Source organism: Pteropus medius, unplaced genomic scaffold (genome assembly GCF_902729225.1).
Source record: "Pteropus medius unplaced genomic scaffold, Ma_sr-lr_union100, whole genome shotgun sequence".
Lineage (NCBI taxonomy): Eukaryota > Metazoa > Chordata > Mammalia > Chiroptera > Pteropodidae > Pteropus > Pteropus medius.
The window spans coordinates 12,568,298-12,585,330 of NW_024349798.1; the positions used below are offsets into that span (position 1 = coordinate 12,568,298).

The 17,033-nt window shown below is 49.6% G+C and overlaps 1 protein-coding gene across 2 annotated transcripts in view; it reads left to right on the forward strand.

Moving 5' to 3' along the window:
• SHISA9 (shisa family member 9) overlaps positions 1–13,444 on the forward strand; it is a 257,334-nt gene extending 243,890 nt beyond the window's left edge. For both annotated transcript variants that reach the window (XM_039885375.1, XM_039885376.1), the window contains one exon: positions 12,260–13,444. In XM_039885375.1, the coding sequence (XP_039741309.1) occupies positions 12,260–12,639 (380 nt within the window). In that variant the 3' untranslated portion in view covers positions 12,640–13,444. The remainder of the gene's footprint in view (positions 1–12,259) is intronic.
• Positions 13,445–17,033: the final 3,589 nt, after the last annotated feature.

Here is a 17,033-nt window from a genome sequence, read left to right on the forward strand (position 1 = left end):
AGGCGATTTTAAAAAATCAAATCCCACCAGCTCCTGGATTCGGCCTCTTTTGAAAAGCATGCAGCGAGCACTGGGGTTTTGATGAGCTTCCTCGGGTCCCCGTAGGGTGTGGAATGAGTCGGCGGAGGGGATTCTTCACTTTGCAGAAAATTCCACTGCAGCAAGATTGCAACAGGCATTTGACTCGACAGAAAATATGTGCCTCTGAGGCTAAGGCGGCTAGATCACATTCGATTCACACTTCCCCGGCACCTCGCATGGCGCCCACAGTGCGTTGAAGACGCTCGTTAACATACAATTTATTAGTAAATTATTAGGTGAAGGTAGCTATCCTGTTGTCTTTTCTGAAGAGGCACTGGGATATAGCAGAAAAATCAGCCAGCTGGAAGTCAGGAGAACAGTATTCTAGACCCAGTGCTGGTTTACCAGTTGGGTGCCCTTGAGCCCACAGCTTCGGTTGCCTCTCCCACAAAATGCAAGATTTGGATCCCCGATCTCATTATCCCTCTCTGTCTCTCCAAGGAAAGATCCCAAGCTTTGCTCTGATCGGCTTTCCTTGTCATGCGCTCACCTCTGAACAAATCCTTATGCTGAAGGCAATGAGATGGGCTGTTTGTAGTCCCCGGAGAATGGCTGGGGGCTAGGGGAGTGGAGGGCCATATCATCCAAACCACATGGATTAAGAATAGGGGAGAGGTTGATCCCCGCCTGAAAACGGGGGCTCTTCCTAGGAGCAGGGCGAGTGAATGATTGGTCTTCCTATCAGTTATCATGATAGTGCTGTGTAACAAGTGACCGCAAAGCTCATGGCTGAAAAGCTCTTTAGCTCAGCACTAATGTGATCAGGAGTCCACGTGCCAGTGATTTATGCTGATGTGGGAGGCTCTCATCTCGGCTGAGTTCGTCCGTGTATCTGGGAGTCAGCGGGGAGTGGGCTGGATGTTGGCTGATCTAGACTGGTTTTAGCTGGAATGGCTGGGGCGATTTGACTCTGCTCCCGGTGTCTTTTGCCCTCAGAGGGGGTAGTCCAGACATAGTCTCGTGATGATGGTAGGGGTGCAAGAGGGAACCCCCCAAAACCAGCCCGCATTTTTTCAAACTTCTGTTCAGGTCATGCCTTCTGACGTTCATTAGTCACATGGAGGAACTAAGAATCCAGTGGTGGGGAAACAAGATCCTCCTTTTTGGAGGGTGAGTTTTAAAGTCACATAAAAAGAGTGTGGTTACAGGGCACGGGGAAGAATTGAGGACGCGATCATCCGCCTTCGTCCAGCAGCCTTTCGGAAAGTGGCGACTGCAGAGCAGGACTGCGGAAGGGCGGGGACAAAGGGCCCGAGGCTTCTGAGGCCTGTCCGCAGCCGGACACTGACCCAGGGCTCCCTGCAACCACATCCGAGGGGCTCGCGGTGCAGCTGGCCAGCCCGGGTGCAAAGCTCCAGCTGGGCACCGTTTCAGAATCCCCCCCAGCGAAGGCAGCACTGCCTCTTGTCGGGAGCCCTCAGGGTTAAGACAAAATAAATAAATAAATAAATAAAAACGGGGGCCAGGCTCCTGGCTTTAGGGAAGGTGTGGGGCCCAGCAGGAAGAGCCCGGAGTCTGAGCTTCGTTAGGACCTAGTTCAAATGTGATTTTTTTTTTTTTTTTTTACTCGTGTCTCTGCAGCAAGGCCCCGCACCAGGTGAAACGGGGCTAATTCACCATAAAGACAAATCCTCCCGTCTCCTCCCCGGCCCTCGCCTGCCTGAGAAGCTTGGCTCATTTCCTGCCTTTCTTGTTTCTTTCTTCTGAGATGGCCTCAGGATTCTGCACAGCTTTATAGCATGTATTTCAAAAGGAGAGAGAAATATCTGGGTATTTTTTTTTATAACATCACCTGTCTCTCCTTTTACCTTTTAATTCAGCTTGTGAAGGAGAAAAAAAAAGGTAGAGACCCAGAAAACATTCCTATATAAGTAAAAAGTAAATGCTGTCCTACTGAACCCAAAGGCCCCGCAGATAGATCCAGTGGCTTGAAAGACAGAAGTCTATTTCTCTCTCATGTAATATCCCCAAGGGTCCAGGCTGGTGGGGCAGCTCTGCTCCAAGTTGTCACTCAGGTTCGTTGAACATAGTTGCTCTACCTTCTCTCTCCCACGTGACCCTCGTCTGCATCGCTACGGTTGGTTGTTGGCACAGCCTAATGGGAAGTGGGGAGTGAGGATGCTCAGGGCACCCGGTTTTCCCTACAGCAAGTAGGGTGAAGTGAAACTTGGATGCTTCACTTTTGCTGATATTTTGTTGGTGAAAGATGAGCCACAGGGCCAAATTCAGCTTCCCAGAAGGCTTCCCAGAAGGCTGGGGAGATCTAGTTTGGGGCGAAGGGGCCATGTGCCCGAGAAAACAGGTAGACGAGGTCTGGGAGACGGGTAGCAGCCTTCCACATCTTCTCGGGTCGGGGCATACGTTTAAGGCGTCCTGCCGTGTGCCGTGCATAAGGGCTGGTGCCTTCGCATGTCTCATCTTACTTACGTCACCGCACACTGCAAAGGAGACTCGATCATCCTCGTCTAATACTCTTCTTACACTCTGACGATGAGAGCAACGGCAGCTACCATCTGTCGAACGCCCACCATGAGGCAAAGACATTGATACTTTACGTTATGTTAGGCGCTTTCCGTGATTCTCTTCGATACCCTCAGCTCCCCGCCACACGGTCATTGTAATTTTATTTTTAAAATTTTATTCAGGAAGCTTAGAGAACTTAAGCGACTTGCTCAAGGTCTCCGTCTTATAAGAGGAAGAGTTGGGATTTGAACTCGGATCCGTCCGCTCTCGAAGTTCATGATCTTTCTACCCTATCGCCAAGAAGAGTTCGCAGTCATAAAGTCAGGCGTGCGTCCTCCCAGACTGTCATATGCTGCGTAAACCTGGTAACCGAGTCCTTCAAGTCCTCGTGGATCCCACTTTGTCGCTCGCCATCGAAAGTGATTGCTGCCAGGGAAGAGTGGAAGCCCAAGGAAAAGGAGTCTCGTGTAATATCTCAGAATATGACCCCGCTTCATTGTCATGGAGGGAATCGGTGTGACGTGGCAAGAAGCGTCCGTCCAGGGGACCGCATCCACCTCGCTGGCTCGGGGTGGGGGCGGGGGGCGACTAAACGAGACAGTATATGCTCAGCACTTTGGAGAATGCTGAAGAAATCTGTCTCCTCTCCGTTCTGTGCGAGGCGTGCGGCTCTTTATCCAGCCCAGCTCTGCCATGGGAGGCCACCTTTCGGTAGGTGATCGGCCAGCATGGCAACCAGTGCCAGTGCACCTCAGAGGTGCCAACGTCAGTGCCGGAAGAACTGGAACCTGGCAGGGAGGGTTTCCTGTTACCTCTAGCTCCTTTGGCCTCCACCTTAAGGAAGAAAGAGAGAAACACATTTGGCTGTATGGATCTTTATTAAACTTTTGGTTGAGACATTCTAAGATTTCTCCTTGAGAACCTCATCTTTACATGGCTCCCAGTCCCTGAGGTTTTCTGAGGGGGAACCAAGACAAGTGTTTCCCTGCATAATTCTCACTTTGTCCTCCATATTCCTTAGTTTTGGAGGAAGGTTTTCCTGCAGATGGATCCGTGTTCGGGAAACAAAGCTATCTTCTATAAATAAATGATGAGTGCCATAGCCACGATTTCGTTCATTCCAGGTATCCTGGGTTCAGATCCCAGCACCATCCCTGGGACAAGTAGCTCCAGTTCGCCCATCTACCAAACGAGACCAATGATAGCATCCACCTCATGAGGATTCTGAGTGTATTAAAGGGGCAATGGCTCTGAGTTCTCTAGCCGAGTACCTAGAACAGAGCGCGCATTTGTAAAAGGTGTGCTTGTCCTCAGTGTCCCCCTGGGAGAGCACAAGGAAGGCCGGGGCAGCACTCGGCCTCCTGCTAGACCCGAGCAGCCCCGTTGACCAATCCCTGCCTCTGTTACTTCCAGCTTCACTCTCTCTGCTGGCGCCATGCTGTCTCCCCTGAGCTGGGACTGCTAACGAACATTCATGCCTCTGCACGTTTTCAGCCAGGGATCCGGAGCTGGGCAGCAGCCCAGTGCCCCTGCCCCATAAATACAGGAAGGTAACCCAGGTGTCAGTCCCTCTGTCTCTGCAAAGCGTGAGTCAGTCTGTCTTCTGTAATATGGGCTGTGTGTCAGTCAGGGTGCGCCAGAGAGACCGAGCCAATAGCACATACACTTGACCTTTGCATGACATGGGACAAGGGTACTGACTTCTCCCACAGTCGAAAATCTGGGTATAACCACGAGTCACCCCTCCACAGGCTCAGGTTCCCAACTGTGGCCTTGACCCTTGAACAATATCCTTGAACAATATGGGTTTGATCTGTGTGAGTCCACTGAAAATACTCCACTGTATAAGTGGACCTGTACAGCTCAAAAATATATACTATTATTCATATATGTTATATACGAATTATATATAATATCATATGCGAATGATAGGAGATGTATACTATAGGTTTGGTTGAACCAATGGCTCATAATAAATCTCCTTTCATGAATATATGTAAAATATAAATACAGATGTATATATATCCAAATGCATATTCATATATAAGTAATAGGATATGTGTGTGTGTATGTGTGTGTGTGTGTGTGTGTGTGTGTGTGTGTGTGTATATATATATATATATAGAGAGAGAGAGAGAGAGAGTTTTATTACGGGGAATTAGTTCACGCAATTACTGAGGCCGAGAAAGCCCCATGATCTGTTGTCTGCAAGCTAGAAACCCAGGAAAAGTGGGATGTAATTCCAGTCTGAGGCTGAAGGCCTGAGAAGCGGGGGAGCCGATGTCATAAACCCCAACCCAAGCAGGCCCCTCCCTCCCCTGCTTTTTGTTGTATTTAGTCTCTCAGAGGATTAGATGATCCCATGATCCCAGCCTACACTGGGGACGGAAGTCTCCTTTCTGAGTCCACCAATTCAAATGGCAATCTCATCCAGAAATACCTTTACAGACACACCCAGAAACAAGGTTTAATCTGGGCAAACCATGGACCGGTCCAGTTGACACGAAACATGAGCTGTCACAGACTAGATGCTCAGAAGAGGAAACATCCTTTGCCCGTTTCCATTTTGGAGGATGCCATTGGAATTGAAACATCTCCAGTGCTTTCCTCCCTCCATCACATGCATGTCATTGTGCCCCTACTATGTGCCAGGCACTGGGCAAGGTGTTGGGGCTATAACAGTAATCACAGCGGACTCGATCTCTATCCTGATTGGAGCTTATATTCTAGTCAAGGGAGACAGACCACACACGAGGAAGGATATTTTCATAGACTGATACAGGCCAAGAACATATTAAAATAAGGAGAGCTGATGAGACCAACTGGGATGGGGGATGCTCTGTTTCGATTGGGTCATCGGGATGGATTTTCTGAGGCAGTGACCTTGAATTCGAGAGCCGAATGACACGGAGGATCCAGATGTACAACCAAAAAGAAGAGGATTTGCCAGAGAGAACAGCAGGGACAAGGTGCAGTGGCTCTGAGATGAAAAGTTTGGTGTGTTCAGGAACACAAAGGGACCCTGCTTGAACTGCGTTGATTTGTGTCTGCCCCACCCCCTCCAAATCTATATCCGCATGGAACCTCAGGATGTGACCACACTTGGACATAGGGCCTTGGCAGATGAGGTCGTATTGGACCAATGTGTGTCCTAGTCCAATGACCGGTGTCCTTATAAGAGGAGGGAGATTTGGACACAGACACCCAGAGAGGATGGCCACGTGAAGTCAGAGGCAGAGACTCGAGTGATGCAGCTACAAAGCACAGACGGTCGAGGCTGCCTGCAACCTCCAGGAGCTAGAAGAGGCAAGGAGGGCTCCTCCCCTAGAGGCTGCAGAAGGGGCATGGCTCTGCTGACCCTTTGATTTCAGACTTCTGGCCTCCAGAACCGTGCAAGAAAATCCTTCTGTGTTAAGCCCCTCGGTTCTTGGTAATTTATATGGCAGCTGTCGGAAACTAATCCTCTCTGTGATGGGTTCATCACAAAGTGGAAGAGATAAAAGAGGACAAATTGCCAAGGTCTGTTTCATGCAGACCTTGGGGGCCCTTGCGAATCATTTGGATTTTATTCATAAGTGTGATGGGAAGATTACTTGCTCCATTTTAGTACTTTCCAGGACCAAAGACAGGGACAAATGAGGAATGGGGAAAGCTTTGGTTTGCTTACCAGGTGAAATTCATCACCTGAGATCCAAGAATATCACGAAGTGAGAATGAGCCGTAGGAACCCCTCCTGACGATATCTTTGGCCCAAGGAAAGAAGGTAGGTGGGAGGCCACCTGCCGAGACCCTCAGATGTGCAGCTTGTTTTGAAAACTGGTTATTACCTTGACTCTCTCCATTTGCACAGAAGCAAGGCTCCAGCCCACCTCGCACCTGCACAAGTGTCTGCTGCTAATTAAGAGGGAGACAGATGGAGGGAGGTACAGTGTAATTTTACAGCCTCTGTTCCTTCAAGGCAATTAGGCTCATTGGAAGGACAGCACTTTTTTCATTTTTTCTTCCTCTTTCTAAATGAAGAAAAACCAAACTGGAGAGGGCCAGTGCTGTCGAAAGCCTCACACATCTGTTTCCTGGTCGGCTTGTCAGCCATCTGCCCACGAGGTACCGGGGCTGATTAGGTTAATGCATTTATTAATGGGGCTTCCCAGGCTGTCCAACGAATGTTAGTTCTTTCTCAAGGAGCTCTTTAATATGCTAAGACAGGGACCACATGGCACAAAGCCGAGAATGGCCGAGTAAGCATGTCCTCTTCCTCCTCTGGATCCAAGTCAGAGGCCAGCAGTTTCATGAAAATTCCATTTGTTCCACCACCAACCACATTCTTGTTGAAATAATCTTGAAACTACCTCTTCGAAGGACAGTTTTGTACCCCAGGCAACAAATCCGTGCCTGCTCTTCACTTCTCTAAAAGACCTGAGAGTCTCGTGGAGGGAGGATGGTCAGATCGACAAATAGGTGTGGATGACGTTGTCTTGCCTACAGGACCTGAGAGGATGTGGTAACCCCCTTGGCTCTCTTCCCTCTCCTATGCAAAAATCCTTTCAGTTTCTTGAAGCTGCCATGCTCCTTCCCGCCTCGGGGCTTTTGCAAATCCTGTTCTGTGTCGGGTACCTACTTCTGCATAACGAACTACCCCCAAAGTCTAGTGGCTCAACAGAGCAACCAGTTGCTGGGCTCCTGATTCTGGTTCAGCTGGGCAGACCTTCTGGTTTGCGCTGGATCGCTTGGTCTCGGCCAGGCTGACTTGATGTCCGGAGTCAGCCGGCAGGTCAGCTGATGGCTGTGTGGTCGAGGATGGCCTCACTCAGCATGTGGCAGTGAGCAGGCTGGTGGCTGTGGTGATCATGAGAAAGTGGCCCGCGGGTGGCTCGTCCTCCAGGAGGCTGACCTGGGCTTCCTCCTTCCCAGAGCCTGCGAGCAGAAGCTGCGGAACTTCTAAAAGGTGGGTTCAGGTCACGGGTGACATCACTCCTGCTACCGTCTATGGGTCAAAGCCAGTTGCGAGGCCAGGCCAGAGTCAAAGGGCAGGGGAATAGGCTCCACCTATTGGTGGAAGGAACTGCGAAACTGTTACCGCCATTTTTGCCGTCCTCCGCACGTTCCCTCACCTGGACTGTGCTCCGGTTCCACGTCTCGGCTAAAGAGCATCCTCCAGGTTGCCTTCCCAGCTCTTCATCCCAAGCGGATCGAAGGCCTTCCTTATGCCGTCTCACAGGGCAAGCTAGGCCCTCAGCACACGTGGTGAGTGGAGGGAGGTAAAGAGGGAAGACAGAAAGGAAAGAAAGACCGTCGATTCAGACGAATGCCTCGTTTGTGCCTAGCAGGGAGCCTGGCACGGAGGGAGTGCTCCATAAATGCCTGTTGGATTCAGTCCAGTTCTTTCATAAGCCAGGAGGCAAAATACGTGTCCTGAATAGTTGTTATACTCCAGAAGTGTGCCATGGAGCTTATACATCTCATATAATCTATTCTTCCTGATAAACCTGAGTGTAGCTTACATCGTTCCTATTTCACACCTAAGAAGACAGTCGTAAGAGATTAAGGGACATCCCTGAGGTCTCATAAGCGTGTGTGTGTCTGATTCCAGAGCCCGTAGATTTCCCCGTTCACTCCACTCTTGTCCTGCGTACTGAACACTTCCTGTGCCCAGGGATGACCCAATGCCAAGTTCACCGAGAGACGAATGCAGGATTGGGTGTGGAGAAGGATGTAGATTTTCCGTATGAAACACTATGATTCCTCTCAGTGGGGGCTTCAGCCCGTACCTGCACTAATAAGGCAAGAGTTGAAGGCCTCTGTGGCTATTTTTCTACAGAATTTTTTGAAAAGACATCACTTATCCTCGCTGTTGAGACACCTTCTTCATAATCGATTTTCTTGGCTTGTCAGAAACAAGAACCCTTGAAGGCAGCATTTGCTCTGAGCAGACCTTAGACTAGTCCATGGTCTGGGAAGAGAAATATGGGAAAGAATGACCCTGGATCACGCCTGGGGACGTAACGAGGGTGAGGGAGACTTTCAGGAAGTGACTATTGGGAGGAAAGGTGGAAAAGCTTCTCTATCCCCTCCAACTAATGCCTGGCTATTCTCTCTGCTTCGGTGGTGCTTTGCTCATATGTCCATTCACTGACTATTTATTGAGAACCTACTATTGGCCAGCAACTCGGCTGGGCATTGCTTATGCAGAGATGAGCAAAACTCAGACCCACCTTGCCCTCCTGGAACTGTGGTGGGAGAGAGAGACAATAATAAATGAACTGCGTAAACAACTGTAAAAGAGCAGCTGTGATCCATGCCATGGACGGAAGCCAATCAATTATGGTGGGCTCTGACCTTGTCAGACTTCCTAGAAGGGAGGGGTACCCCACATGGGAGGCAGCTGGGGATAAACGTAGCAAGAAAAGAGGTCACTTTTGTCTAGTTCTTTGCAAAGAAACTATGTGCTGGCACTATGCTAGATGTCAGGGCTTTGCCTGTGGTCCTCAGCTCTGGCCGTACGTTAGAATCACCTGGGGGCAGTGGGGGCACTTAAAAAAAAATCTGTGTCTGAGCCAGGTCCTCAGAGACTCTGATTAAATTGTTTGGGGGAGGGACCCAGGAATCCAAATGCTTTCAGAGCTCCCCCATGTGAATCCCAAGTACTGCCAGGGTTGAGGGCCACTGAGTCACACAGATGGAAAGATAAGGTCCCCTTTCTCAAACCACTCCTCGTCTAGTTGGGAGACACAGATGTGAGAGTGGAAAATTATAAAACGGCACGGTTGGGGCTATGACAGAGAGAGTGGGGTACCAGAGGGAGCCCGAGGGAGTTGGGAGCAGCACCTAAGTCCATCTTGAAAGAGGAAGAACTCAGGGTCTGATGTAAACGGAAGGGTGGGGCACCTCAGCCCCGACGTCCGGTTCTCGGACCAGCTCAGAGACCTCACTACAAATACGCATGAGACTGGATGGCTCTTCCTAGCACTTACCGTATTTACAATTTTATGTAATTTGTGGGGCTCCTTGGTCACTATCTGTCCCATGGGGACCATGTTTCTTTCTGATTCTGCCTTCGATTTCCAGTGTCTAGCACATGCCCCGTGCCTATTTGGTGAATGACAAAATGGCAGAGTGCATCGCTTGAAGAGATGAGTGACGTGGTCAGTTTTGCATTTTAGAAACCTGCCTCTGGCTGCCTCGTGGAGACGTGACTGGGAGAGGTAGAACCGGAGCCCGGGAGGGGAGCCGTATTCACAGTGGGGCGAAGGAGAAGTGGAATAAGGCCGAGAAGCATCTGCTAGATGAGCAGCAGGTCTTGGTGACTTAGCAGTGGTGCCGGGAGAGGCGGGTGAAGTTGGCCACTCTCCCATGTCTGTGGCTTGAGTGACTATGAGTTATTGTCCCCATGTGAGAGAGGAGGACCAGCCTGAAAAAGGACAGAGCTGAGAAATGTGGGTGGCTTCAGGCTTGGCGACCTTGAGTGGGAGAGGCCAGTGGAATCTGTCATGGACGTCCGGATGCATGAATTTGTAAGTCCACGGGCGCTGTCTGTGAATCCTTCTGGGGCAACTTCGCGCCGCTGGAAACCTAGAACTTGGCTCTTGAGGGCAGAAAGATGGGGTTCTGAAGTTGACCCGTTCTCGCCCACGCGCTTCCGACAACGCGTGGTTCTTTGGGATGCGCGTTCTTCGAATCCTCAGGAACAGGTTCCCTGGTTCCTTTTGCCATTGACAGTCTATATCTTCAGACGGCTCTAGAATTTAGGGAAAAATGGAGGCTTTGTCTTGAAAGGTCGCATCGGTCAGCGTTGTTTACATTAACAGGAACAGAAACCCAATGTGAACTGTCCGAAGCCTGGGACGCTCGCATGTGGCTTCCTGGGGTGTTGTGTTGGGGAGTTTGAGTGGAGGTCACACTTGCTAGGAAAACAGCGCTATGATCAACGAGTGACATCTGCCATGGACACAGAGGGGACAAGTGGGGTATTTCTGCCCACTCGGTCCGGAAACCAAAGCTTTCCCCCGATGGCTTTTCAGAAGCATCGAACGTCTGTTGGGCTCAGGTTGTGCCCTGGCTCAGGCTCTAGCCGTGGGTAACCTTAGTTCAGTCATTTCACATGAAGCCTGAGCTTCGCCACTTCCTAACCCATCAAGCGGGAGTTAAAATTAGGGTCGATGAAAGGATCAAATGAGAAAAGAAACGTGGGAGTGAGACGGTCTCCGTGCGCTCACATGGATTCACACATGTAGTAGCACGGGATGGGTTGTCAGTGTGGACGAAAGAGCAGCCAATATTTCCGGTCCCCTGAGACAGGTCAATTCAAAGGCGTATTGATGAGAAATTAATTGAGAAAGTGTAGAGGATTCTAAAATAATTGTGAGAAAAGAAGAATAAAAGGCCTCATAAAATTGTCAAATAGGGGGAGAGAGAGAGAGAGAGAGGGGAAAGGAAAAGGAAGGAGTGGGGCTGATGTAGGAAGAAGGAAGGAAGAAGGAAGGAAGGAAGGAAGGAAGAAGGAAGGAAGGTGAAAGGAAGGAGGGAGTGAGGAGGGAGGAAGGAAGGAAGGAAGGAAGGAAAGGCTAGATAGTAAATATTTCAGGCTTTGTGGGCCACACACGCTCTGCCAGGTGTACTCAAATCGACCACTGCAGAGCAGAAGCGACCACAGACAGTAGGTGAGTAAACAGGATGGTCACGCTCCAGTTAAAACTTTATTTATAAAATCAGACGGCGGTCGGATTTGGTCCCTGGGCTACATACTTTGGCATCCTCTGATGTAGATGAAGAAAATGTTTTCAGAATTAGTCGAAATTCAAAATTCTAAATACAAAGAGAACGTTAGTCTAAGATTCTCATTTCAGCTTTATTTATATTAGCAAAATATTGGCACAACTTGAACGTTCATCAATAGGAGGATTGATTAGTCATAATAGTTCCATTCAATGAAATATTATGAGGCATTACAATGCTGTTTATTAATAATTTATAACAACAGGGAGAATGCTTGATAGAACAGTCCATGAGAAATCCAGTGTTTGGAATGATAATTACGATAATGGCGGTGGCGAATATCTGAGCACCTTACACACATTCTACCATTGAAACCTCCCGACGGTCATGTGAAATATTCTTTTATATTGAAACAACTTGCCTTATGCAGAAGCCGATGATAATAGTTAAGTAATTTAGCCAAAGTTACACCATTAGTAGGTGGCAGGGTCGGGATCTAAACATGGATCCGCTTAATCGGCTAAAAGCAAACACGCTAATAAAACCCCCAGTTGAGCTCTATTTATCGAGAAGACCCGAAGACAATACAATCAGGCGTTGATGCGGCTCTCCTGCGTGGTGGATAGATACGAATATTTCTAACACGTTCGGTATTTTCTCTAACGAGAATGCATCGTTGATTCTCATAATGAAGAAACAACCCTTGCATTTTCTGAGAAAGCCAAGGATGGCAGAGTGCTAGGTGTGACTACGGTGGGAAAAGTGTTCCTTTGCGGGGGATCTAGAGATTCTGTTGGGGTTGCCCCACCCTTTCGGTCCTGCTCTTGTTTGTGGAAAGGACACAGCCTGTCGGTCCTCCTGTCTGTTCCAGGTGGAGTTTCTAGTGTGTGTCTCGTTTGGACTGCGGGCCACTTCGATGCTGTTCCCTAACTGTCTCTCTCTCTCCTCTCTCCCTCTCTCTGCTCTCTCCTCCCCTCCTCCGTCCATCTGTCCCACTGTCCAGCCGACAAGGTAAATGAGGACTTCTACTCCAAGCGCCGCCACCTGGCCGAGCTGGCCGCCAAAGGGAACCTGCCTTTGCACCCCGTCAGAGTGGAGGGCGAGCCGCGGGCCTTCAGCCCCGAGCACGGCCCCGCCAAGCAGGACGGACAGAAGCCTCGCACCAACAAGATGCCCCCACACCCCCTGGCCTACAATTCCACCGCCAACTTCAAGGGCTGGGATACCAGCGAGCATTCTCTCCGGCGGCAGGCGTACAGCAACAAGGGCAAGCTCGGCACGGCCGAGTCGGGCTCCAGCGACCCGCTGGGGACTCGCAGCCAGCACTACCCACCCCCACAGCCGTACTTCATCACCAACAGCAAAACGGAGGTGACTGTCTGAGCATCCTGGAGACCACACGCAACTGAGAGGCGACAACATTCTGGCCCACACCCTCCCCGGCCTCCCCCACACACAGCCACCCACACACTCACTCCCACACCAACCCGCCAGACACCTGCTGATGACATGGAACCACGCTTTTCCTGGGTCAGGCCGAACACGCGTCCGTGGGCCACTGAGCAGGACCGACGCTTGGACGTCCAGCAATACGGCCAAGGGGAAACTGAGGCCTACTCTTTCGACTGCAGGCTCACGGCGGCCGACTCACATGCGCCCAAACGGTGGGGCTGATTTTTCTTTTTCTCCTAATGTGAAACGAAAATCCGTCGTGAAAAATAACAGTAGCACAATTTAGAGAAGTTGTCCAGTTGGGCGCAGAGACCATGTGCCACGTGCTGTCTGTGCTGGCTGAAGAAGCCGGAGCGGGTAGAGAATGAGGTGGACCCTGGAGAAGGGTGTGTTTGCGAGGCAGAGTCGTTGGGGAGGAATCTGTGCAAGTAATAAACATTTGCTAAAACCAAGAAGTGGTGACATGGACACACGGTTCGACAAGCATGAGACAGTAACTGGACACCAACCATGCTATTTATAGTCCTTTTCATATCATCAATGTTGGAAGCAAAAAAAAAAAACAACACACACACTCAAACTCACACAAAAAATAAATGACCCCAAACCCACCGACGGTGATGGGGAAGGAAGAACATTCTAGAACTCCTGTAAAAGACCGTGAATATGGAAATGGGAGGAATAGGCTGGTGTGGCGGGCAGAGGGTGCAGAGAGTATTAAATAACTTTTTTTTTTTAAAAAAAAAGAAAAATGAACTATAAATAAGCCCACTACAGAACAGACGAGAACAGAAAATTAGATTTTGTCCAAAATTTTCGAGACGTAAGAAATCGACAGTGACATCTAGAATTTTTTTTTAAAAAAAGAAATCAGAGATGAGAAGCCGACCAGAGGTGAGAAGGGGACCCAACGCCTCCGACTTCCGAGGTGTCCTCCTTGCCTCCGAGACCAGACACAGACACAGACACCAACCAGTCCTCTACTAACTGTCGCTCCCCGACTTCCTTCCCGTCAGCCCGTTGCTGCCGCCGCTGCCGAATTTTAACTGCTTTGGACTGAAAATGTCATAAGCGTGGGTGGTGCCTTCAATGTGTTTCTGTTTGATGACAGTCTTGTTTCCCAAGAGCAACCTGTGTCCTCTCGGCCTCCCTCCCTCCCTCCTGTTTTCCTGCAGTAGTAAAAGTGTCCGCCTTCTGAGGGGGCCGCTGCAGTGTCAGGGGTACCCAAAGACAGAGCCCTCCCTGCCTCCCCCATGGTTAAAAGCCCACACGTCCCACCCTTTCCCAGCTTCCCAAACCCATTGAGCATTTCTGCGTCCCAGAATTTCCACGGACCTTCCTATCAGCCTTTCTCGGCTTGTTCACCTCCCGCCCAGAATTCCCGGAGGCGCTTTTCAGACTGGTTCCCAAAGCCAGAAGCCTCGAGTGTCCCGACAGAGGCAGTTTTCGGACTAGTTCTGAGTGTTCAGCGGTTGCCCAGAGGAGGCTGTCGAGAGAGCGGAGCTTTTCATTTAAGGCGAGAAGTTTTCAGCCGGTCCCTTCAGGTCTTGGATAATTCACAGGAAGGTTTGAGAGACGCCCTGCGGTTTTGGTGTTAGAAGCTGCAGGATGTCTGGCCCAGGGAGATGGGGCCTTTCCTGGGATGCCCGCCCCACCCCCCACACCCGCTCCTGCCCCCACCAGCTCCAAGGTCACGGGCTTCAGGGGAACCAATTGTTCCTTCTCTTCACTCCCAGCCGATTGGTGGACACTGACAATGCATTTTATCCCTCGGGGCCTTTGTCTCCCCTCGAAAACGTGAGGAATTTGGGCTAACGCCCGGCTTCTCAAGCTTTTTGAACAAACAGCAAAACCTCTGCACATTTTAAAAAATCAAAATCGTGCGTGCACAGGAGCCACTCTGTAAGAGCCCCCTTTATAACGAGGCCCTGTGCTGGACACAGCAGGGGTGGGAGATGTAGTGTCCACACTCTTCGGCCTCTCCGCTGAGACCCCAGGGCTCCCCAGCGTGGAGTAACACCACTGGCTTGGTGTCCTGGATGTCGGTTGCCTGTGTACCTGCAACACACTTTTGGCCACTGTGTATCACTGTCGCGATCTTTGTATCTAAATCGATTCGTTTTAAAATACATTTAACTTTTAAAAGGAAAAGTTCCCGCCATCATCACACACAGAAAACCAGTTTCAGAGACCCTAAGTAGAAAGTAAGTATAAAAATAAGTAGAGAGGCAACAAAGTGGCAATCGTTAAGTTCTAGCTAGATACTACTGCCTGTGGGAGGCTCCGAACCTGCAACCTGGCTTCCCGTTCTCTCTCCCCCCTCCCTGCCTTCTCTCCCTCTCCCTTCCTCCCCCAACCCCGCCTTCCCACCCCACCCCTTTATTAAAGAGAGATTAGCAGACGTTAAAGACTTGTTAAAGATATACCAGCATCTAATGGAGACCTTCTCCTTGAAATAACCAGCTGGATGGACAAAAATGCAAAGGGAACCATATCCTGTGTGACTCAGTGTTAATTAGTGCTAGATCCATGTACTACTCACAGTCATGCTATGCACGCTAGTGGTACACAGCCCGTACCTCGGGAAGTACTGGGTTGGCTCACCTGTGAGCTTCTCAACAGCTCACAGATTTTGTAATCCCCGCCTCCCCTGGAGCTTATCTTTGCTCCTTGCCCTCGGCTCACTTCATCTCACCTTTTATCCCAACTCCGATTCAGGATCTTTCTTGGTCTCTGAATCTGCAGGATGTTATTTTCCTCGGACCTTCTCCTCTGAGACAAGGTCATCCAGAGAATTTTGTTAGTTGGGGGGTCTGCAGCTGTAGTTTTGGCGGGAAAGCTGTAGCTTGGCCAGAAGGACGTCGCGGTGATGGCAGCCGCAGGACTGTACTTCTCCGCCTTGGTACCTTCCAACTGGCTTTGGGAGCCAGACTGAGGGGAGAAGTATGGCCAGGAAAGTTTATTCTTTGGCCTCCTCCAGGGGAGGGTGGACAGACCTCGTGATGCTAAAGAGTATCACGAGGGATGACCTAGGGACCTGTGACTGCCATGTACCAACCAGGATCCGAGAGCTAGCGTGTGCACCCATAGGAAGGAGACCCCAGAACAAAGCAGAGAGACTGCCCCTTCCCTGTTCCATGCCCCGGCACTGGCCTCTACTTGACTTTAGCTGTCCCCGACCTCCAACCCAATGGGACCAGAGTCTGACTTCCCCTCAGCCTCCATCTGCCGTGGGCTCTGCCTGGCCTCCCCATCTAACTCCTCCCTCCAGTTTTTTTGTGCCAATGGACCATATTTTATGTGCGAATATTTTAGTAACCGTACGTTCTGCAAGTAAACCTGTGTTAATACTTGTCAACACTGCAGAGTTTATGATACCAATAACACTTCCTACAACGAAGAAAAAAAAAAACATTCGTTTGTTTTCTAAGAATGTTTATTTGTAAACATATGTATTCACTATATTAATATGAATTTCTTACCTGGCAATAAAACTGATTATATGTGATGCCGGTGGGGTTGCCATGTCTCTTTCTAGGGTCCCATACCCTACTCTGAGGTTTCACCAGGGAACGCCAATATTGGCTTAGAGGGCTAAATCTTTAATGCTCAGAATGTATGAGAGATCTTTACAGTGAAGGAAAGTTTTGGTTAATAGCAACTTATAAAAATTTTCTAGATTTTTTTTTTTGTTTAAAGACTTTATGATAAGAATGTGTCATATCTCCTACTTCACTTCCTGCCTTAAAAATATATACCATGCTAGTCTCCTCATCATAACTAAATTTATCCTTAATGGTCAAGAATCTTGCTAAGATTTGTAATTTTGTTTTTTTTTTTTTTTTTTTGTTGCTGGTGACCAAGGTTGTACAGGGCACACATACTGAAAGGATGGAAGATTGGATTCTTGCTCTGCTTATTAAATTTTATTTCTTGCTAGGCTTCTGTTAGCATTAATTTTGAAATTCTCAGGTAGAAACCTGCCTTAATATGGTTTCCTCAAAAGGGGCTCTGAGAGGATTTGAATGCAAATTGTGTGTCTGAGAAGTGGAGAGAAGGTTGATGGTGGGAGGCGAGACAGAGAGAGGAAAACAGTCAATACGAGATGCCCCGTCGGCTACCACTGCGAGTGACTGGAGTGAACGCTGCGGGGGAACTTTGGGAGAGGGTGTAGGATGCACACGGAGTTATCCGACCCAAGTGGAGATGGAGCTGGGCTGTCTACACACACATACTCCCATTGGACGTGTGAGCATCGCTTTCAGGGAGCGTAAATGTCCAAACACTCTCGGGCTGCTGTGTGCCAGAGGGTGGGAGAAAGCACC